This window comes from Dreissena polymorpha, chromosome 15 (genome assembly GCF_020536995.1).
Source record: "Dreissena polymorpha isolate Duluth1 chromosome 15, UMN_Dpol_1.0, whole genome shotgun sequence".
Taxonomy (NCBI): domain Eukaryota; kingdom Metazoa; phylum Mollusca; class Bivalvia; order Myida; family Dreissenidae; genus Dreissena; species Dreissena polymorpha.
This window is the reverse complement of record NC_068369.1, coordinates 15,857,747-15,875,105: the sequence shown is the minus strand read 5'-3', so window position 1 is coordinate 15,875,105 and position 17,359 is coordinate 15,857,747. Positions and strand designations below refer to the sequence as shown.

Genomic DNA, 17,359 nt, shown 5'->3' with positions numbered 1-17,359 from the left:
ATTTCCAATAGATTTATTTGTGAAGGACATAATACTTTTTTTCAACATACACTCTTAACTGACCTTACTGTCACTTAAGAATAACGGTCAAATGCAGACAACGGTCTGTCTGAAAACCCTCGACAAAATCACCCTATATTACACTTGAGAAAAACGGTCAATGATCCATAACGGCCAATAAAATTATATTTCACTCCGAAAGTCATGTTTGAACTGAAAACAACAGTTATGCGTCAGTTGTTTCGTGTCGCGAAAAATTAAGAGCATAAAATAAACAGGTGCACATGACAAAAAGAATGTGTATTAGTAGCAATTATCGGCTGCATTTATAACGACAAAGCATAATCACGCGTCACGCGCACCTGCAAATATTAGACTCCGCCCACTGGTTGGCAAAAAGAGGTGGATTTCATATAAGCGCGTATAGAGATGGTTGACAAAATCATCGTTTTTATTGATAATCGCGCACAATATCAAATATAATTTTGCTAATTATGTCTGAATAAAACATAAGCGTGCAAGGAAATGCATTTTTGGCACGATTATATTGTTGTTATTATTTGTTTTACCTATAAACGAACTCGGGAGTGGAACACAATTTACGAGCTCGGTATGTGGTTACCATAAACATCTCTTCTTGGCACATCTTCGCGACCATTTTTTAGATAAAAAATTCTCAGATATTGAAATTATTTCAGAATAAATCAAATTTAATGAACGAACACAAATAAGGATGTAAACAAACAGCAAATAGATCGACTTTATGTACGCAACATATAGTAACTGATTTGAAAATGTATGACTGTAAAAACCTACCTTGTTACACATTAAATAAATTCTCTTGATAAATGTAATTGTTTTTATTTAATTATTCACACCAATTTTGACACTCTTTGTTTAAGCGTTTTTAACCCGGTGTTTTATTGCACCTTTGTTCATCATAAACCGATTATCTCGTTATGATCGGATACTGTCCAAACAATTACAAAGAACACATGGTGTCATAAATCCAGGGACCTATTCTTGGGTTTCTGCATAAACCACATGTGGCATACAAGTGTCTGGTCATTAAACACGATTTATGATACCTCCATGTCATCTCTTGGCATATTGAGCGATCATCTAAGCAAAATTGTAAAGCCAAAATACGAAACAGTTGCTTAAATAAAATATTTTAACATATTTTAAAAAATGAAGATATTTGTCCGAAATGGATTAACAGGAACTAGTGTATATAAATTAGCCAGTTTAAACATAATAATACAGTGTTTAATAACTATAAATTAAAAATATTGTGCAATTTCACTGCTACACGTATTTAACGATCGAGTACCGGCAAATGTAAACTCAGGTATTACGTGTTAAGATTGTACGTTACTGTAGTGTACGAAACGACATCACGAAAACAAGCAAACAACAAAAGGGTAAAGAAAACTTGCGTAAAAGAAATTAATATATAGATTTATTTATCATAAAATGCTAGATTGTTATCACTCCTTATAACCAGTAAAGAGAGTGCACGCAAAGACAGTTCAATTTGCATAATATGCAGTTCTTGTTTTTCATATGTATGCTAAACCTTAATATGATATTGTCATTCGATGGAAACGAAACGATAATTCATTCAATGGAAAATAAAATAAGTACAATGTTTAAAAATTGTAATGTATTCCGCTTTAAGGGTTTCTTTTTATATAATTGATTAAATGTCCCTCTTACACTTTCGCTCGCTTATGAACAATAACAATATCTACACCACTTATAATAATTATAATCAAATAAATGTATGTGCTATTATCTTTGAAATATAATTTATCAAAATCCTACTATCACAAAGAATACGAAAGAATATTAATTGTTTTGTTTTGTGGGATTGCCAGTTTAAGTCTTCCGACCACGTTTACTCTGATGTTAATAACTAATTCGTATTTTTATACAGAGGAAATTATATTTATGAAAATACATTTATTGGTACTAAATATTATATGTTTGCACCATTATTTAAGAGTTTTAATGTTTATTTCGGATTTTTGTATCGTTTTATTGACTAAACAAAAGACATATATACATGTTTTACGTTACTGTAACCAGTGTTTTTTTGCCAACCAGTCAGTGCGCATGCGCGGAAAATCCCGAATGTAAACAATAACATTCAACTGGTCTATTAAAAACAACACATAGCTGGCGATTGTTGCTAGAAGAAGGCGATAAACGGTTTTGTGATCGTCTATTCAGGAACAATAAACATGGAATTGCAACTTTTATAACAAACTGAATATTTTTTAACAAGATTGTGTCGTCATTTTCTTATGAAAGCGAATCCGCTTTTATTGTTTTCACGTGACGTCAATTACAAGTGACAATATTTATTTTAAAATACATCCGAATGAATGTAATACGAACTGTCAGATTAACTGAATGAAGGAGATGCACGAGTAAACAACAATTATATTGTTGATACAGTCATAGATTTAGTTTTAAAATAGATATGAAATGAAATAAATTTAAAGGACATTATTATGTACAGTATAATTTTAATAGAAATTAATTATTTATTTTATTGTGCTTAGTTATTTGCAATGAGCCTATGTTTTAATCTGTGTGCGAACAACGACGTAGTAATAATACTAAACTGACCAACCATCTAAAAAGTGGTGATCCAAGAATAGCGGTCACTTGTCAACAACGGTCACTTTTGCCATTTCTCTTGACTGACCGCTGTTCTCAGTTTTGACTGTATACATGTGCTAGTTTCTGCATGTACAAACACATTGGCTTTTCGCAGATCTAATAAATAATTTTGTATTTTTCCAAAAGGGATGGAGCCTATTCCAAGGTGGTGGCGCTAATGACAGGAGGTGGTGCCAAGGTGGTGGCGCCTATGACAGGAGGTGGTGCCAATGCATGATATATACATCATCACATGACTTACATTTGATAGATAATATTCCTTTTTCATATTTATTTTTATTTTCAACGTTAATACTTTAATCCAACTATATACAACACATATACACATTCTATACAAAAGTTAAATATGTAAATATATATAGTAATCAACTACATTAAGAGGTCAATAACCCCAAAATAGACATCTACAATATAAACCCAAAATATGTGATATTCATTAAATCCAATCATTGAATTCTCACATTTTTTTTAAAACAAATGTGTTTAGACAGTAACATAATTCACAAAATAATTAAAAGATGTGAGTTCTGCTTGAAACGATGAGTTTAGTCCTTTATTCCAAGTGCTGAATTCACTAAAAGGTAAAGGTCAACGAAAATCACTAAAAGGCAAAGGTCAACAACACTCAAATAGGCTATAATATGTTGTTTGTTCCTACGAACATATGCAAAAAAGCCCCGGCTTTAATTGTTTACAATTTGTATTACCCTCAAGTTTCTTTACGGTTTTATAGTATATATTCAATTACAGCAATCTTCAAACTCTCCTCAAAGCAAATGTTTCTTCATAATAATGCTGTCGACTTCGTTGAATTTAGAAAGAAAATGATCAAACACTCAACCTGGAATAAGAAACAAAAAGTGTATTTTCAGCATTGAAAATTAAAATAGCAGAAAATGTGAATAAGAACCACCTCCTGTCATTTGCGCCACCTCATCGGCATTGGCTCCATCTCTTTTGAAAAATAACAAATTACCGGTATCTATTATTAGATCGTCAAGAAGCCATGCTGTTGTGCATGGAACAAATACCACATGTTCAAAGCAATTGTATGATATTGTTAGGTTGGGTGAAAATTTGATCGTAACACATGTAAAGTACATCGATTCTCTGTTAAAAACTTCTCTATGCCGCAGCTTGCAAGGTCGAAATGTTTCCAAATTGGTTGTTATTATATGTTGCTGTACATGTGTTGATTAATAAATCTTCGCCAAATCGCACTACATTGCCTGAACTGTGTAATAATGCAAATATTATGTCGGAAACGAGCGTTCCCGGTTGGAGACATATGCCTCCCAGACAGGGCTTTAAACTAGTGACCCCAATTTCAATAGGAGTCTTCTACTGTCAAAGGCCAATGCACATGTGAAGTATCAAGCCAATTGGTCAATACTTCGACAAGTCATTGATCGAAAACAATTTTCACACTTATTTTTTACAGTGACTTTGACCTAGTGACCAAATTTCAATAGGGGTAATCTACTGTCCAAAGCCAATGAACATGTGAAGTATCAAGCCTAGCGGTCAATTTGTTGATAAGTTATTGATCAGAAACGTTTAACACTTATTGTGAAAGTGACCTTGACCTTTTACCTTATGACCCCATTTTCGGTAGGGGTCATTTACTGTCCAAGTCCAATGCATATGGGAATTTGTTTACGAGTTATTGATCCGAAACTATATTCACACTTATAAAAACAGTGACCTTGACCTTTGACAAAGTGACCCCAAGTTCACTAGGGGTTATCTTCTATCCAAGGCCAAAGCACATGCGAAGTATCAAGCCATTCGGAATTTGTTGATTAAGTTATTGATCGGAAACAAGTTTGACACTTATTGTGACAGTGACCTTGACTTTTGACCTAGTGACCCCAATTTCAATAGGGGTCATGTTCTGTCCAAGGCTAATGCATTTGTGAAGTATCAATCCAATCAGATAATTTGTTGACAAGTTATTGATCGGAAACGAACTGGTCTACAGACAGACAGACTGACACCCACTAACAATATACCTCATATTCTTCGAAAGAAGGTATAAAAACATATAAAACCTACTCACACTGTAGAATTATCCGTGGCACTTCTAAACATCCGGTTCTTAGCACCACCTTAAAAGCATTGCTAATTTATCAATGTATCGCAAAAAACGAGGTGGCCTCCCATGATTAACGGCCGTGACTCATGGAATATTTAGAACAATGTATAGTTTCTCTCTCCCATTTATGTCTGCCTTGTAGATTGACTTGCATTACAAGTACAAGATTATTAATGCAGACCTAATTCTTTTAAACTTTACTAGCATACACAGCTTTGTTATGAGTTGCATGCTTTTTTGCACATGCAATTTTGTATGTAAATGTTAGGTGTTCCTGCAATTAAGCAATGTATGCAACTTACAATGCCCTCTCTTTATTTTCTGGAATTGTGCTTATGAGACATGCATCAATTGGTCATCTTGGGTGCCACCTGAAAATTAGGAAATGTGGGGAATAACAAGTTGAGCTGCTTTTAGTAGAATTATGTGTATAATTATACCAATTTGACTTTTTGTCATCACACAGAAAACCCAAAATATGGAGCAAGGTTCAGTTAAACCAAACCGTTCAGCTGATGAATTACCCATGGGGTGAAAAGGTGTGGTCTGGGTCTTCAAAACATTTGAAAGTTTACATAGTACTTCGATGACTCTAAAATATCTGTCTTGAGACGAATTAAATGGTTTTGCTTAGGGAATGCGTAATGAGCAATAAAATGTTTGAACAAGGTTGGCAGTTGTGGTAGCCTTTAGATTGCCACAAGGGACTGCCTTGTCACTGTTTGGCAAAATTACAATTTTATAAAAATTGTCGAAATATGAAACAACATTGCCATCTAAGGCACTCACCTGAGACTCGAACAAAACTTTTGGTGAGGATGAAATTAAGAAAAATTATGACGGTTTCAACCAAGTTTCAGAAAAATTGGACAAAAAGGCGACTTCATTAGTTCTAACAAGCTTTATTAAATTTTACATTTTGACCTATTGGTTTTCCTCATGTGACCCAGTTTCAAACTCTAGATTTCATTGGGAAAAATGCTCTTACCAAGTTTAAAGAAGACTGGATATAAAGCAATAGAGGGAAAACTGCCACATCCCCTGAGAGCTTTTGTATTGCTTTCAAAATAAGCTGTATGAGGTTTTCTGGCCTACAAAAGACTGTTACCACTACATGTTGCTACATCATACCATATGCTGAACTAGAGTCTTAATTCTGGCGGAATTGCGTGCTTATCATTGACTTATAAATAACATTCGGAGTGTAATTTAACATATTTGTAACAATTATTTCGCATAAACTGCATTTTAATTATTGAAACTAAGAATGAACATTGTAAATTGTTTGAAACAAACAAGTTGCAATAATTTATTTAACAACCTTTTGTTATGAAGTTAACATCATTGACAGTTTTGTATAAGGTCGAGAAAATATTGTACATTATCGAAGTAACTTCTTTACTTTCATACAGCTGGATAATGCTTCCAATAATAACATGTATTCATCCATATAACAACACTTACTATCTGTTATCATTATTGGGGACAAACAGAGCGATAATATTAAAAAACAAGAGCACCGCATAGCGGGTGCCAACGCTCGGCTGCGGGTGCAGTATTGAATAAATGAAAGCTTGTCAGAAGATTTATATATATATATATTATATATATAACGGGTAAGACCTAGTGCCCCAAAAATGTATGTGGCGTGTAGAATTCATCAAACTGCAGCTTCATATGAAGTTTGAAAGTTGTAGGTGGAAGCACTTTGATATTAGAGCCAATGTTTAGGTTTTTGCACGAAGCGGACGGCGGACGGCGGACGAGCTAGCTATGACAATTTCTCGGGTTTTCTCCGAAAACAGCCGAGCTAATGAATTAATCCTCATACAGAACTTGAACAAATCGTTAACATAGTCGTGTACTTTAAGTTTGGCTTTGTTTTGAAATTAGAATAAACAAATGTTAATGAAATTTGGAAATGCAAAAGCTTGTGTTGATGTAGTTGTCAAACACATGTATAATTATTTGCATGTTTTATGTTTGGAATATTACTCTAGCCTTTAAAGTTTGAACAGGATTGTACATTTAAATTGGAAAAGGTATGTTACTGCGTTTTTTCCATGATTTTCTCAGTAAAAACGTAAGATGCTAAAACGGATTCTCTGGCATTTGATGTACGAAACTGTTCAAGACTTAATGTTTTGGCGTTCACCAACAATATTCGGACGTAAATTACATCATTAGGTACACTGATGAAAGCAACGACAATTAAATTAAATTATATGTTATGATGAAATTGCCAGTCATGGCAATTTGTATGGGTTTGTTATATTTGTAAAATGTCTGTGTCAAAATTGTGAAATGGCATTCCACCGCTATTTAAAGCACTCCCCCTGCCGAAACCATTTTTTCAACAAACTGAAACCATTTTAGAAATGGACTGAGCATAGGGTATGTAAGTCTCGTCATGTGACCACCGATATTTCACGAGATCTCCAACTTCCGGGTACATACAAAAAATCAGAATGGCTATATCAATAATGTACTGGTCTAACTACGTTGAATCGCACGTTAAATTAAGTCGAAAGAGTGAAGCATCGGTTGAAAGCGACAGGGTATTGAAATTCTTTATGGACGAACTGCGTGTAATCCGTGCCAGCGTCCAGGCTTCGATGAAAAATACATCATACAATGTTACGGTTAGTTATTAGTCCAAATAATTAGACGTAAGCTACCCCGCTTATGTAAATCGACCTCATATTTATAGGAGTAGGTTAGTTATATACATCCGAATTACTATGACAAAGTAAAATGCTAATCGTACTCGTAATGGTTTTAACACTTTTTATTTTCTCATTCTGATTTTGTTCTATATTTTTCATTAGATTCACCTTGAACCAGAGGACAATGGCGTGATACAATCATCGATGTGTCAGTGACAAATGAGGGAATTCAAATGTCATCATGTGGCTGCTGCTTTACTGTTTGGGTAATGCATAAAATTACATATATTTGTATTGTTTATGTTTTAAACATGCTGTAAATATACTCAGAGAAAATAATTATCTGTTTACTATTCATGATACTTTTTTCAGCTAACAATTACATTTGTAAGTTTTTCATAATAAACACAAATATCCTCACAGGGAATGTAGAGGCAAATGCTTATGTGTTACTATAAGTATTAATTATGTCTTGTATGTATTAAAGCTTTTAAAAGTTGTTATTAAATTAATTAATTCATGATACAGATACAAGAGAGCGAGCAAAACTGACATTAAGTGTTCCTGGATCAAGCGTCCGAAATCCGCACCACCCAAGAAAACTGTGACGATGGCTGAAATGTATCCACCAAATCAGCCTGGATACAGGTAAAGAGCAAAAGAATTTTAAAATGATTAAAAAATGTCATCTCAAAGCTATTATTTTGAAATAATAAAATTGTGTACTGTATATAATTCTTTTTCGAACCATCCTAGATCTATTCATTAACTCATGAGAATAATTGTTTTCATAATTATTTTTTAATGCAATGTACCTTTTTTTACTCGTTACTCAGGGCTCTAAACAGATCTGTCTCAGATGATGACAGAACTTTTATTTATAAACAACTTGGACAGTTGGGTCGCTTTACAGGTTCGCATAAGTGGTCCCTGTTAGAATGTTTTGTTCCTGTTATCATGATTTTTTCCTGTTAGCATTTTTGGTTACTGTTGAGCGGTTCCAGTTAGTGTGAGTATTTCAGGTATGTGCTTTAAAGCGTTTGAATATATATGTATATGTTAAGCAATAATTTTCACGTAAAAAAATTATGCTGTACAAATACTGAGATATTACTTATTAAGCTATCTCATTGGCAATTATGTAGTTGTGATAGTATGACTTATAAATAATAATTCCAAAAAATTTTGGTATGTCAAAAATTATCAATACTACATGGTCTTGTTTTTAAAAAAAAAACATGAGCATTATTTTAATGGTCTTTTGCTAATATTTGACCTGTTCTTTTTTATGTTTAAAGCTCTGCATTGGATTATGGCAGAGGAGCCACAGACACCGGATGTACCAGTGCCTCTCCTGGATGACTTGATGATCCATCCTGAATATCTGGGAGCTGAGGACCCCCGCACATGGCTGAGACGACAGTTGCTGGTGTCGCACGAAAAGGTCAACCAAACAGCTGCAGCAACTATTGGACAGAGGGAAAATGCCTTATGGGCAGCTGTTCGCAAGTTGAGATTTACCGCCTCTAACTTCGGACATATCTTGTCAGCGTTTGACAAAAAAAAGTAAGTGCTAGTACATATTGCTATAATTTTAATATATATGACGCACATGTCTTCATTTTATGTGAGTTAATATAAATTTAAACTAAGTGGTCAATATGAACTTCTGATATATGTTTCTCGACATTAAAAAATAGACTTGCTTTACTTTTTCTGCCATGTTTTTAATGCATTGCAGTTACTTATGCTCGATTGGTCATTGTCGGCTCGGATACTACTTACATGTACCCCGGGTACTCTTAAGTATACTTGCATGTACCCCGGGTACAGTAAATATACTTAAACATACCCGGGAATTTGAACGCTAAATCGGTCGTTGTTGACTATTTTTGTTAAATTAATTATGTTAACATAAGTGCCTAATTTCTGTTAAATGGCCTGTATATCATCGAAACTCATACTCAAAAAGCATGGTGATGTAGTGTTTTTTTAAACCCATTTATTCCTAGTGGACTCTCCCATCCTTCTAAGTTGGATCAATTTATTTCCAAAATTAGGGATGTTAAGTATATTTATTTCTATATATTAAGCAAACAGCGTAGGCCCAGATGAGACGCCGCATCATGCGGCGTCTCATCTGGGTTTACGCTGTTTGCAATGTCCTGTTTTCTGGACGCTAGACATGAATGGGTTAATTGAAGAGAAGTTTGTTTAAGATAAACAATATCGTTTAACGGTATCGGTAGCATTTATGACGACATCAGATTTTGGGCAGGAAAACAACTCGGGTACAGTCTAAAATAGCCTGGGTATTTTTAAGTATATTTACCGTACCCGGGGTACATATATGTATACTTAAGAGTACCCAGGCTACATGTAAGTAGTACCCGAGCCGACAATGACCAATCGAGCGTTACTTATACTGTTGTTTAATGTAAATAAACATACAAGATAAATAAGTGTTTGTATATGTTTTTCAAGACTGACAGTGTCCTTGAAAAAAAGACTTCTGAGCGCGTATAACCTGGAAAAAAGGGCACCTGTGCAGTGGGGGGTAACACATGAGCAGGTGTGCATAGCTGAATACTGTAAGGTTGGAGGAGTCGCTGTACGCCCGACAGGCAAGTGAAAAATGTGTTTTTTATAAGTTTGAATTGATCTTTAGTTGTAATAGAATTTCATAATGTGCTTATTCTGCTGTTAATGCAGTTATGCTTTGTAATAAAAGTAATTTTTAAGGTCATATCTTATGTTCTATCATTTTATTACAGGAATTTGGCTGCATGAGTCTGGTGTCTTGGGTGCATCACCAGATGGTTTTGTCGAAGGCGTGTTTAGGGGTTTAGTTCATCAACAACATGGACAAGCAACATGTAGTGCAGACATCATAGAAGTAAAGTGCCCCTACACTGCCAGAGACATGACTATCCAGGAGGCGTGTTCATCTATCAAGGATTTCTACCTAGGTAAAACTATTATTTCTACATTTTCAATGTTGTAATGCATTTATAGTATAAACAATTAAAAAATATGCATCAATTACCCATTTTGCATACAGCGTACAATTACATCCATTCCTATAATTAAAATCAGTGTGATGTAAAAGATGGCTTTGCTTTTACAATCTCTTTATGTATATAACACTACTACAGGGATTTCAATAGATTTGTGTAAACCAGGAGTCAAATTACCCCATGCTTGACTTTTTCGGGGGTCAAATAAAATAATCAGAGGTCAAAAAATGAAGTTATCTGTTCCTGAATAATTTTTATATAGTCTGTAAATGTTGTTTTGCATATACTAAAATGAAATACTATGCAAACAATAATTGTATGATAAGAAATATATTTTGAAGTTAGTTTCTTTGTTACATTTGTGTCAAAATGATGCTATGTAGATTATTTGCAGGAGTCAAAAGACCATCAATTTTAAAATCAAAAGCATAAAAAAGCATTATTGTGCTTCAATTGAAATTCCTGCTACTAGGTGACAATTGCCTTCTTACACATGGATGCATACTCATTTCAGATCAATCTTCTGATGGACGGCTTTCCCTCAAGCAAGCCCACAACTACTGGCATCAGATTCAAGGACAGCTACACATAACGGGAACTAATACATGCGATCTTGTTGTGTGGACAAATAAAGACTTGCAAGTGATCAGAATAGCAAAGGATCATTTGTGGTCGGTCAATCTGTCAAAAATGATTGATTTTTATTTTTCGAGCTTTTTACCATCACTATACGAATAAAGGTTACATTAAATCTGAGATGTTATTACTCCAGGACTCCAGGGGTCAGTGGTTCGACCCCAGTTGAGGACTACACCTTTTGTTTTTATTCATCTTTTTGTAACTGGAGCTTTTTAGATCCAAAGTTTACATTTATCAATGTTAAAGCATTGAATGGCAAACTTCAACACGTGCCAAAATCTGTGAAAAGGCCCCTTTGAAGAAATATGTTAATACATGTACTACCAATTAGTTGGTTATTTATATATTGTTTATATAAAGATAACTGAACCATTTTGTGACAGTACAGATATTCTTTAATTCTACATTTTCAGCAGAATGTTGTTTTTATGTCCCCCAACACTATATTGGGGGACATATTGTTTTTGCCCTGTCTGTTGGTTGGTTTGTTTGTTTGTGCAAACTTTAACATTTGCCATAACTTTTTCAATATTGAAGATATCAACTTCATATTTGACATGCATGTGTATCTCATGGAGCTGCACATTTTGAGTGGTGAAAGGTCAAGGTCATACTTCAGGGTCAAATAAATGGGGACATAGTGTTTCACAAACACATCGCTCGTTTTCATTTGTTCAAGTCGTAATTAATGCATGCTTTTCAACAGCAGCTTTATCATGGTCAACTGAGTTGCCATAATCAATAAAATGTAATTGTTTTTATTTGTTTCTTTGTGTTTTATGCCCCCCGATAGGGTTGAATATACCAGTCATACTTTCCATCTGTTAGATGTTTATGAAATAAAAATACAGAACGACAACCAAATGTGCATGATTTGTTATTTAAACAATACACACAAAAGTTCATAAAAATACAAACATTCCATATACAATCGGCATAAGCATATGCTAAAATTAGAAATACAAACTATGCCTCCGATAGGGTGGAATATACCAGTCATACTTTCTGTCTGTTAGATGTTTATGGAATAAAAATACAGAACAACCAAATGTGCATGATTTGTGATATAAACAATACACACAAAAATTCACAGGCATACAAGCATTCCATATAAAATTGGCATAAGCATATGCTAAAATTAGAAATAAAAATTGCCAACTGAAATGTAATAACCATTCATCCACACTGTCTTCAGAGTGTTTGAAGAGGTTTGCTCCTTTCAACTACTATGCTAGCTAGACTGAAACTTGTCTCAGCAAAGAGGATCAACTCTTTATGGTACATACAAGTCACAACTGAATCCATTCTTTTTACAAAAAGATTTAGGAATACAGCATCATTTACACGAAATATTGTTTGAAGGAATTTTACAGGTACACAAAGTAATTCAAGTAGTTTTCATCCGATCTTCACCAAACTTGGTCAGAAGTTGTATCTAGATGATGTCTAGATCAAGTTTGAATATGGGTTATGCCGGAACAAAAACTAGGTCATTGGGCCATTTAGTGCGTTTTAAACATTCAGCATGTTGTCTGCTCTCTTATTCAAGTAGTTTTCATCCAATATCTTTACCAAACTTGGTCAGAAGTTTTATGATCTCTACGCCAAGTTTGAATATGGGCCATGCTGAGCCAAAAACTAGGTCATAGGGTCACTTTGTGCGTTATTTAACATTCAGCATGATGTCCGCTCTCTTATTCAAGTAGTTTTCATCCGATCTTCACCATACTTGGTCAGAATTTTTTTCTAGATGATGTGTATGTCAAGTTCGAACATGGGCCGTGCCGGGTCAAAAACTCGGTCATTGGGTCAATTTTACTGTGACAAAGCTCTAGTTTGAATCAATTTCATATTTATCTGCTATTTCCTTTAAAAGAGGAGCCTGAAGATTGACAAGACAACAACACAATTGAAAAATTTTTGTCGATAAATGTCTGTATTGTGCAGGAATATGATCTAAAATATCATAATTTTTTATCCTTTCGTTTGCCCTTTCTACATGAATTCGGCTCCTTCCAATTTTGAAGCAAAGTAAAGCTTCCTCTTTTGTGAAATGACCTTTACTAGAAAGAAAAGGAGGAATGTTTAAAGAAACTCCAGCAGGAAGTTTATCAAAAATATTGAAGCCCTTATCAGCCAAAATCAAGTCACCTGGTTTAAGTTGCTGTAATATTTTCGAGTGATCAACAATAGCTGCATCTGATGTAGAGCCTGGATAAAGATCTGAACAAAAAAACTAATGCACCATTTGGAGCAACACATGTAACAGCTTTTACAGTATGTCTACTTTTATAATTACTATAAGAAAGTGTTTGATGGTTCATGTTACAAGGAACATCCTGCACAATTTCTGTAGCATCCATTGCAATTCTTGCAGAACTAAAGTCTTCAAATGACTTCGGCATGGATCCCTTGCATTTGAGTTGGCTTGGAATTCCTACTTTAAGTAAAATTCCTTCAAACAATATTTCATGAAGCACAGAAATATATGTATTTATAATGTTCGAAACAGTTCCTCTGCTTGTATCAAATCTAACTGCCAAATCTAAGTCCTTACAATTCAGACGTAATTTCATAAGGGTGATTAATAGTTGATCCTCTAGGCTGAAGCAGGTAACAGTCCAGCCAGCATAGTAGTTGAAAGGAGCTAACCTCTTCAGAACACCCACCAGGACTTGGAAGACATCGACAGGAAAAGATGTGTATAGCAGCATCTGAAATAAAACAGTGTGACATGAACATATTGAGTTGTGAGTGAGCAATGTTTTAACTGTGGTAGGAAATAAAAAGGATTAGATATGATATACAAATAAAGCTTTTTAATACAATAAACATTACATTTGTACTCCACTGACTTTATTCCATATTTTGTGTAACAAAAAATCATTCGGATTCAGTGATATAATTATTCTATATGTTCCAACTTAAAAAGAAAAGCAATTAGCTTATATGTATACACTTATAAGTATACAAGAGATGTGTTCATCAGAAACACAATGACCCCTACTGTGCCGCTTTGAAATATTTTATTTATTTTTTACCTTTGACCATGAAGGATGACCTTGACCTTGAACTTCCACCACTCAAAATGTGCAGCTTCATAAGATACACATGCATGCCAAATATCAAGTTGCTATCTTCAATATTGCAAAAGTTATGGGCAACGTTTAAGTTTTTTTTCTTCGGAAGGTCGGACAGACTGACATACTGACTGACGGACACTTCAACTGCTATATGCCACCCTACTGGGGGCATAATAAGTCATTCATATACTTGTGCACAGTATCGAAATGATGGATTGTACCGAATTGCAAATGGAACAACAATTACAAAAAAAGAAACTTGTATTATATCCAGAATGAATGAATGATATATTTTGTTATGTATTTTTTCATTGAGTACATTTTACAAGTATACAAACAAATACCTTATCATTGTCACCAATAATGTCCTGAACCGACATTTTGGATGGGCGCAATTTCATGCGGCCAAGTTCACCCTCTAGACGGGCTATCTCCCTTTCTAACTCTTGAACTGCAAATAAAAAATTAATGAAAACTTTTATTATTAAAATGTTGCTGTATATTGAATGTAAATCAGTGATTTTTACACCCAAGTCCTGCTTCCTGTAATCACAAAAACCTCTAGAGATGCAAATTTTCGAATTATGTGAGTCCAAAAAATGCAATGAAATTTCTAAAAAAATAATATCGTTTAATCATTGGACTCATTCTTTCATTTCTGGGGCTCATAGATTTGCCAGTTATTGAGTCCCAGGACTCAGATTAGAAAATTTGTAAAAAATAAATCACTTGTCACGAACACTGTATTATGTGAATTTGGATTAAGACATCAAACTGGGAATGGATATCCTTTTAGTGATTTTCTCAAACAAAACTAATCATTTAAGATCTGAATTTATTTTATCAATACTTCAAGCTTAAAAAGTAATTTTCCATGACTTTTTCATTAACAGTGATTGTATTTTGATCATTTTCACTGTATTTTAAAACTGTGTTCATGCGCGGCATGGACACAGTCTTATTTTATGAGGATTATAATAAAAATTCATAAAAATCCAGTTTTGTAGTAAAATCAATTTAAATGAAGCTATTATATATGCAAGTATCTATTTTAATCATAATTTGTCAAACTAAATAAATACAACATGTAAAACTGTATATTATGCACAGTTGAAAAAACACAATTTATTCCCAAGTTGATGTCTTATTCCAACTTCACACAATAGAGTGTTCGTGTGAGTATTAAAGTAAGCATAATTGAAAAAATTCTGTAGCATACTAGATTTTGTTGGTAGTTCAGCTTCAATGTCATCATAAGCCCTGTAGTCATGCGTGTAATAATTATGGTCCTGGGAAATTGTAGTAACATCTACTGGTATGCTTTCTTTCACATCTTCCCTTTCCTTCAACTTCGGCCTTTTGCATCTGTTGTAAAAAAATAATTAATATAGCAAAAACTGAAACTGAAGAAACCTTATCAGAAGAGAAATTATTGTTATTATCCACTTCTTTTATAACAGAATACCAACTATAAACATAAAATAAGGACATCTGGGATCAGCACCATTGAATGGTCAATGTGAACCATGATTTAATACTGTTTTTTATGAACATATACTTAGTACATTCTACTACAAATTCTTTACTCAAATTTAAACTGTTAAATAAAAAATTAATTGCTTATGTTAAAAAACAACAACAAAAATATAACATGTTATTATAAATATTCTACACTTTTTACTATGATATTTAAAACAAGATATGTGTTTGTCGGAAACACTATGTCCCCTTTTGCGCCGCTTTGAAGCTATATCTTTGACCTTGAAGGATGACCTTGACCTTTCACAATTCAAAATGTGCAACTCCATGAGATACACATGCATGCCAAATATCAAGTTGCTATCTTCAATATAGCAAAAGTTATTGCAAAATGATAAAGTTGGCGCAAACCAACCAACAGACCAACCAACCAACCAACAGACAGGGCAAAAACAATATGTCCCCAACTATAGTGGTGGGGGACATAATAAAAACAGAAAGTTAACTTGAACAATATTTTGTTCCGTATATAATTTTAGTACTTTAACAATATTTTGTTCCGTATATAATTTTAGTAATTTACCTTTTAGGTGTGTTCATTTCTGGGAAATGTAGATCTTTCTTCTGGTAATCAAAAATGGTTGGGCCATTTTCTTTCTTGCCATCTACAAAATGACAACTGCATATCCGGTCATTCCCGTTGACAGCTCTGTCCGCTCGTCTGGAAATAATTAATTTCGTTTTCATTACGTATGATATTGGTGTAAATAATATCTGCAACATTCCATCTGATATAATCTTTAAACAAATTATAATGTCATAAAATGTGTTTTCTTGTTAATGGATACATGTTATACCAATCAATTCACTAAATAAACTTAGCCGTCTATGATTCAAAACATATGCTTCAAACTTGATACTTACTCTACAAATATAAATGTTTAATGAATGTAAACAAAAAAGTTGGCGTAAACAATCCGAAACGTATCATATCCGAAAGCGTTCACACTCGTCAAGGGTAAACAAACTGGTTTGTGATTGTGCAAACAAAATCACTATACCTGCATCTATCAACCCATTTCTTCTTCTCCTTTGGGTTTATGGGGAACCTGAACAGACTACATGTTCCATTGCCCCCAGTCCTGTGCACACAATGAATGGCAAAGCAATACACCATTTCAATGCTATAGCTGATGTACCCGGAAGTTCAAAAGCGAAATTGAAAGTAAACGAGACTTACATACCCTATTAGAAGAACAAATGTTGTGGTCATTTTTCATTAAGGTTGGACTAAAATTAAGACTGTTTGTAAAATTCCGTGCAGTATAGTATACATAACTTCTATATTTACTATTACTTAATTTTAAATAATTGATCGTGTTTTATATTTATACAGAAAGTTACTTAAATGCTGTGCATTTACGACTGGGATCAAAGATGAACATTTTATTTACAGATACTCTGGTATGAACTTGTCATTAATGCAAGGATATAAAAATATGCAAATGCAGGAGAAAATATTTTTTCCGACAGCTATTTGGACATTGTCGTTTTCCACTACCCTATTTTAACAGGCATACTGGTATTTAACGTCCGATTTAAAGATGTTTTTTCCACGGACTTAAGTGTTGCAAGAAATCCGTTTGATACTGGATAGGAACAATCCTTTCTTTCGTCTTCCCTTGAAAA

At 33.8% G+C, this 17,359-nt stretch overlaps 2 protein-coding genes across 2 annotated transcripts; one reads left to right on the top strand and one right to left on the bottom strand.

Annotated features, from left to right (window-relative positions):
• Nucleotides 1–7,658: 7,658 nt before the first annotated feature.
• LOC127860659 (uncharacterized) lies at nucleotides 7,659–11,805 on the top strand. The gene is made up of 7 exons (XM_052398898.1): nucleotides 7,659–7,718; nucleotides 7,981–8,100; nucleotides 8,289–8,365; nucleotides 8,751–9,018; nucleotides 9,937–10,076; nucleotides 10,227–10,421; nucleotides 10,984–11,805. The coding sequence occupies exons 1-7, from the start codon at nucleotides 7,672–7,674 to the stop codon at nucleotides 11,205–11,207; spliced, it is 1,071 nt and encodes a 356-aa protein (XP_052254858.1). The 5' UTR covers nucleotides 7,659–7,671; the 3' UTR covers nucleotides 11,208–11,805.
• A 164-nt stretch (nucleotides 11,806–11,969) lies between these two features.
• On the bottom strand, nucleotides 11,970–16,913 carry LOC127860660 (uncharacterized). The gene is made up of 5 exons (XM_052398899.1): nucleotides 16,732–16,913; nucleotides 16,254–16,391; nucleotides 15,411–15,556; nucleotides 14,536–14,642; nucleotides 11,970–13,822 (listed from the first exon to the last, which is right to left on the bottom strand). The coding sequence occupies exons 1-5, from the start codon at nucleotides 16,845–16,847 to the stop codon at nucleotides 13,292–13,294; spliced, it is 1,038 nt and encodes a 345-aa protein (XP_052254859.1). The 5' UTR covers nucleotides 16,848–16,913; the 3' UTR covers nucleotides 11,970–13,291.
• Nucleotides 16,914–17,359: the final 446 nt, after the last annotated feature.

Excerpts from the sequence above, each read along its gene's own strand:
- LOC127860660 (XM_052398899.1), bottom strand. The coding sequence starts at position 16,847 with ATGGTGTATTGCTTTGCCATTCATTGTGTGCACAGGACTGGGGGCAAT. Across the intron at positions 16,392-16,731 it reads AAATGGGTTGATAGATGCAG|ACGAGCGGACAGAGCTGTCA; the intron begins GTATAGTGATTT and ends AATTATTTCCAG. Across the intron at positions 13,823-14,535 it reads TTATTGGTGACAATGATAAG|ATGCTGCTATACACATCTTT; the intron begins GTATTTGTTTGT and ends GTTTTATTTCAG.
- LOC127860659 (XM_052398898.1), top strand. The coding sequence starts at position 7,672 with ATGAGGGAATTCAAATGTCATCATGTGGCTGCTGCTTTACTGTTTGG. Across the intron at positions 9,019-9,936 it reads TCAGCGTTTGACAAAAAAAA|ACTGACAGTGTCCTTGAAAA; the intron begins GTAAGTGCTAGT and ends ATGTTTTTCAAG. Across the intron at positions 10,077-10,226 it reads AGTCGCTGTACGCCCGACAG|GAATTTGGCTGCATGAGTCT; the intron begins GCAAGTGAAAAA and ends ATTTTATTACAG.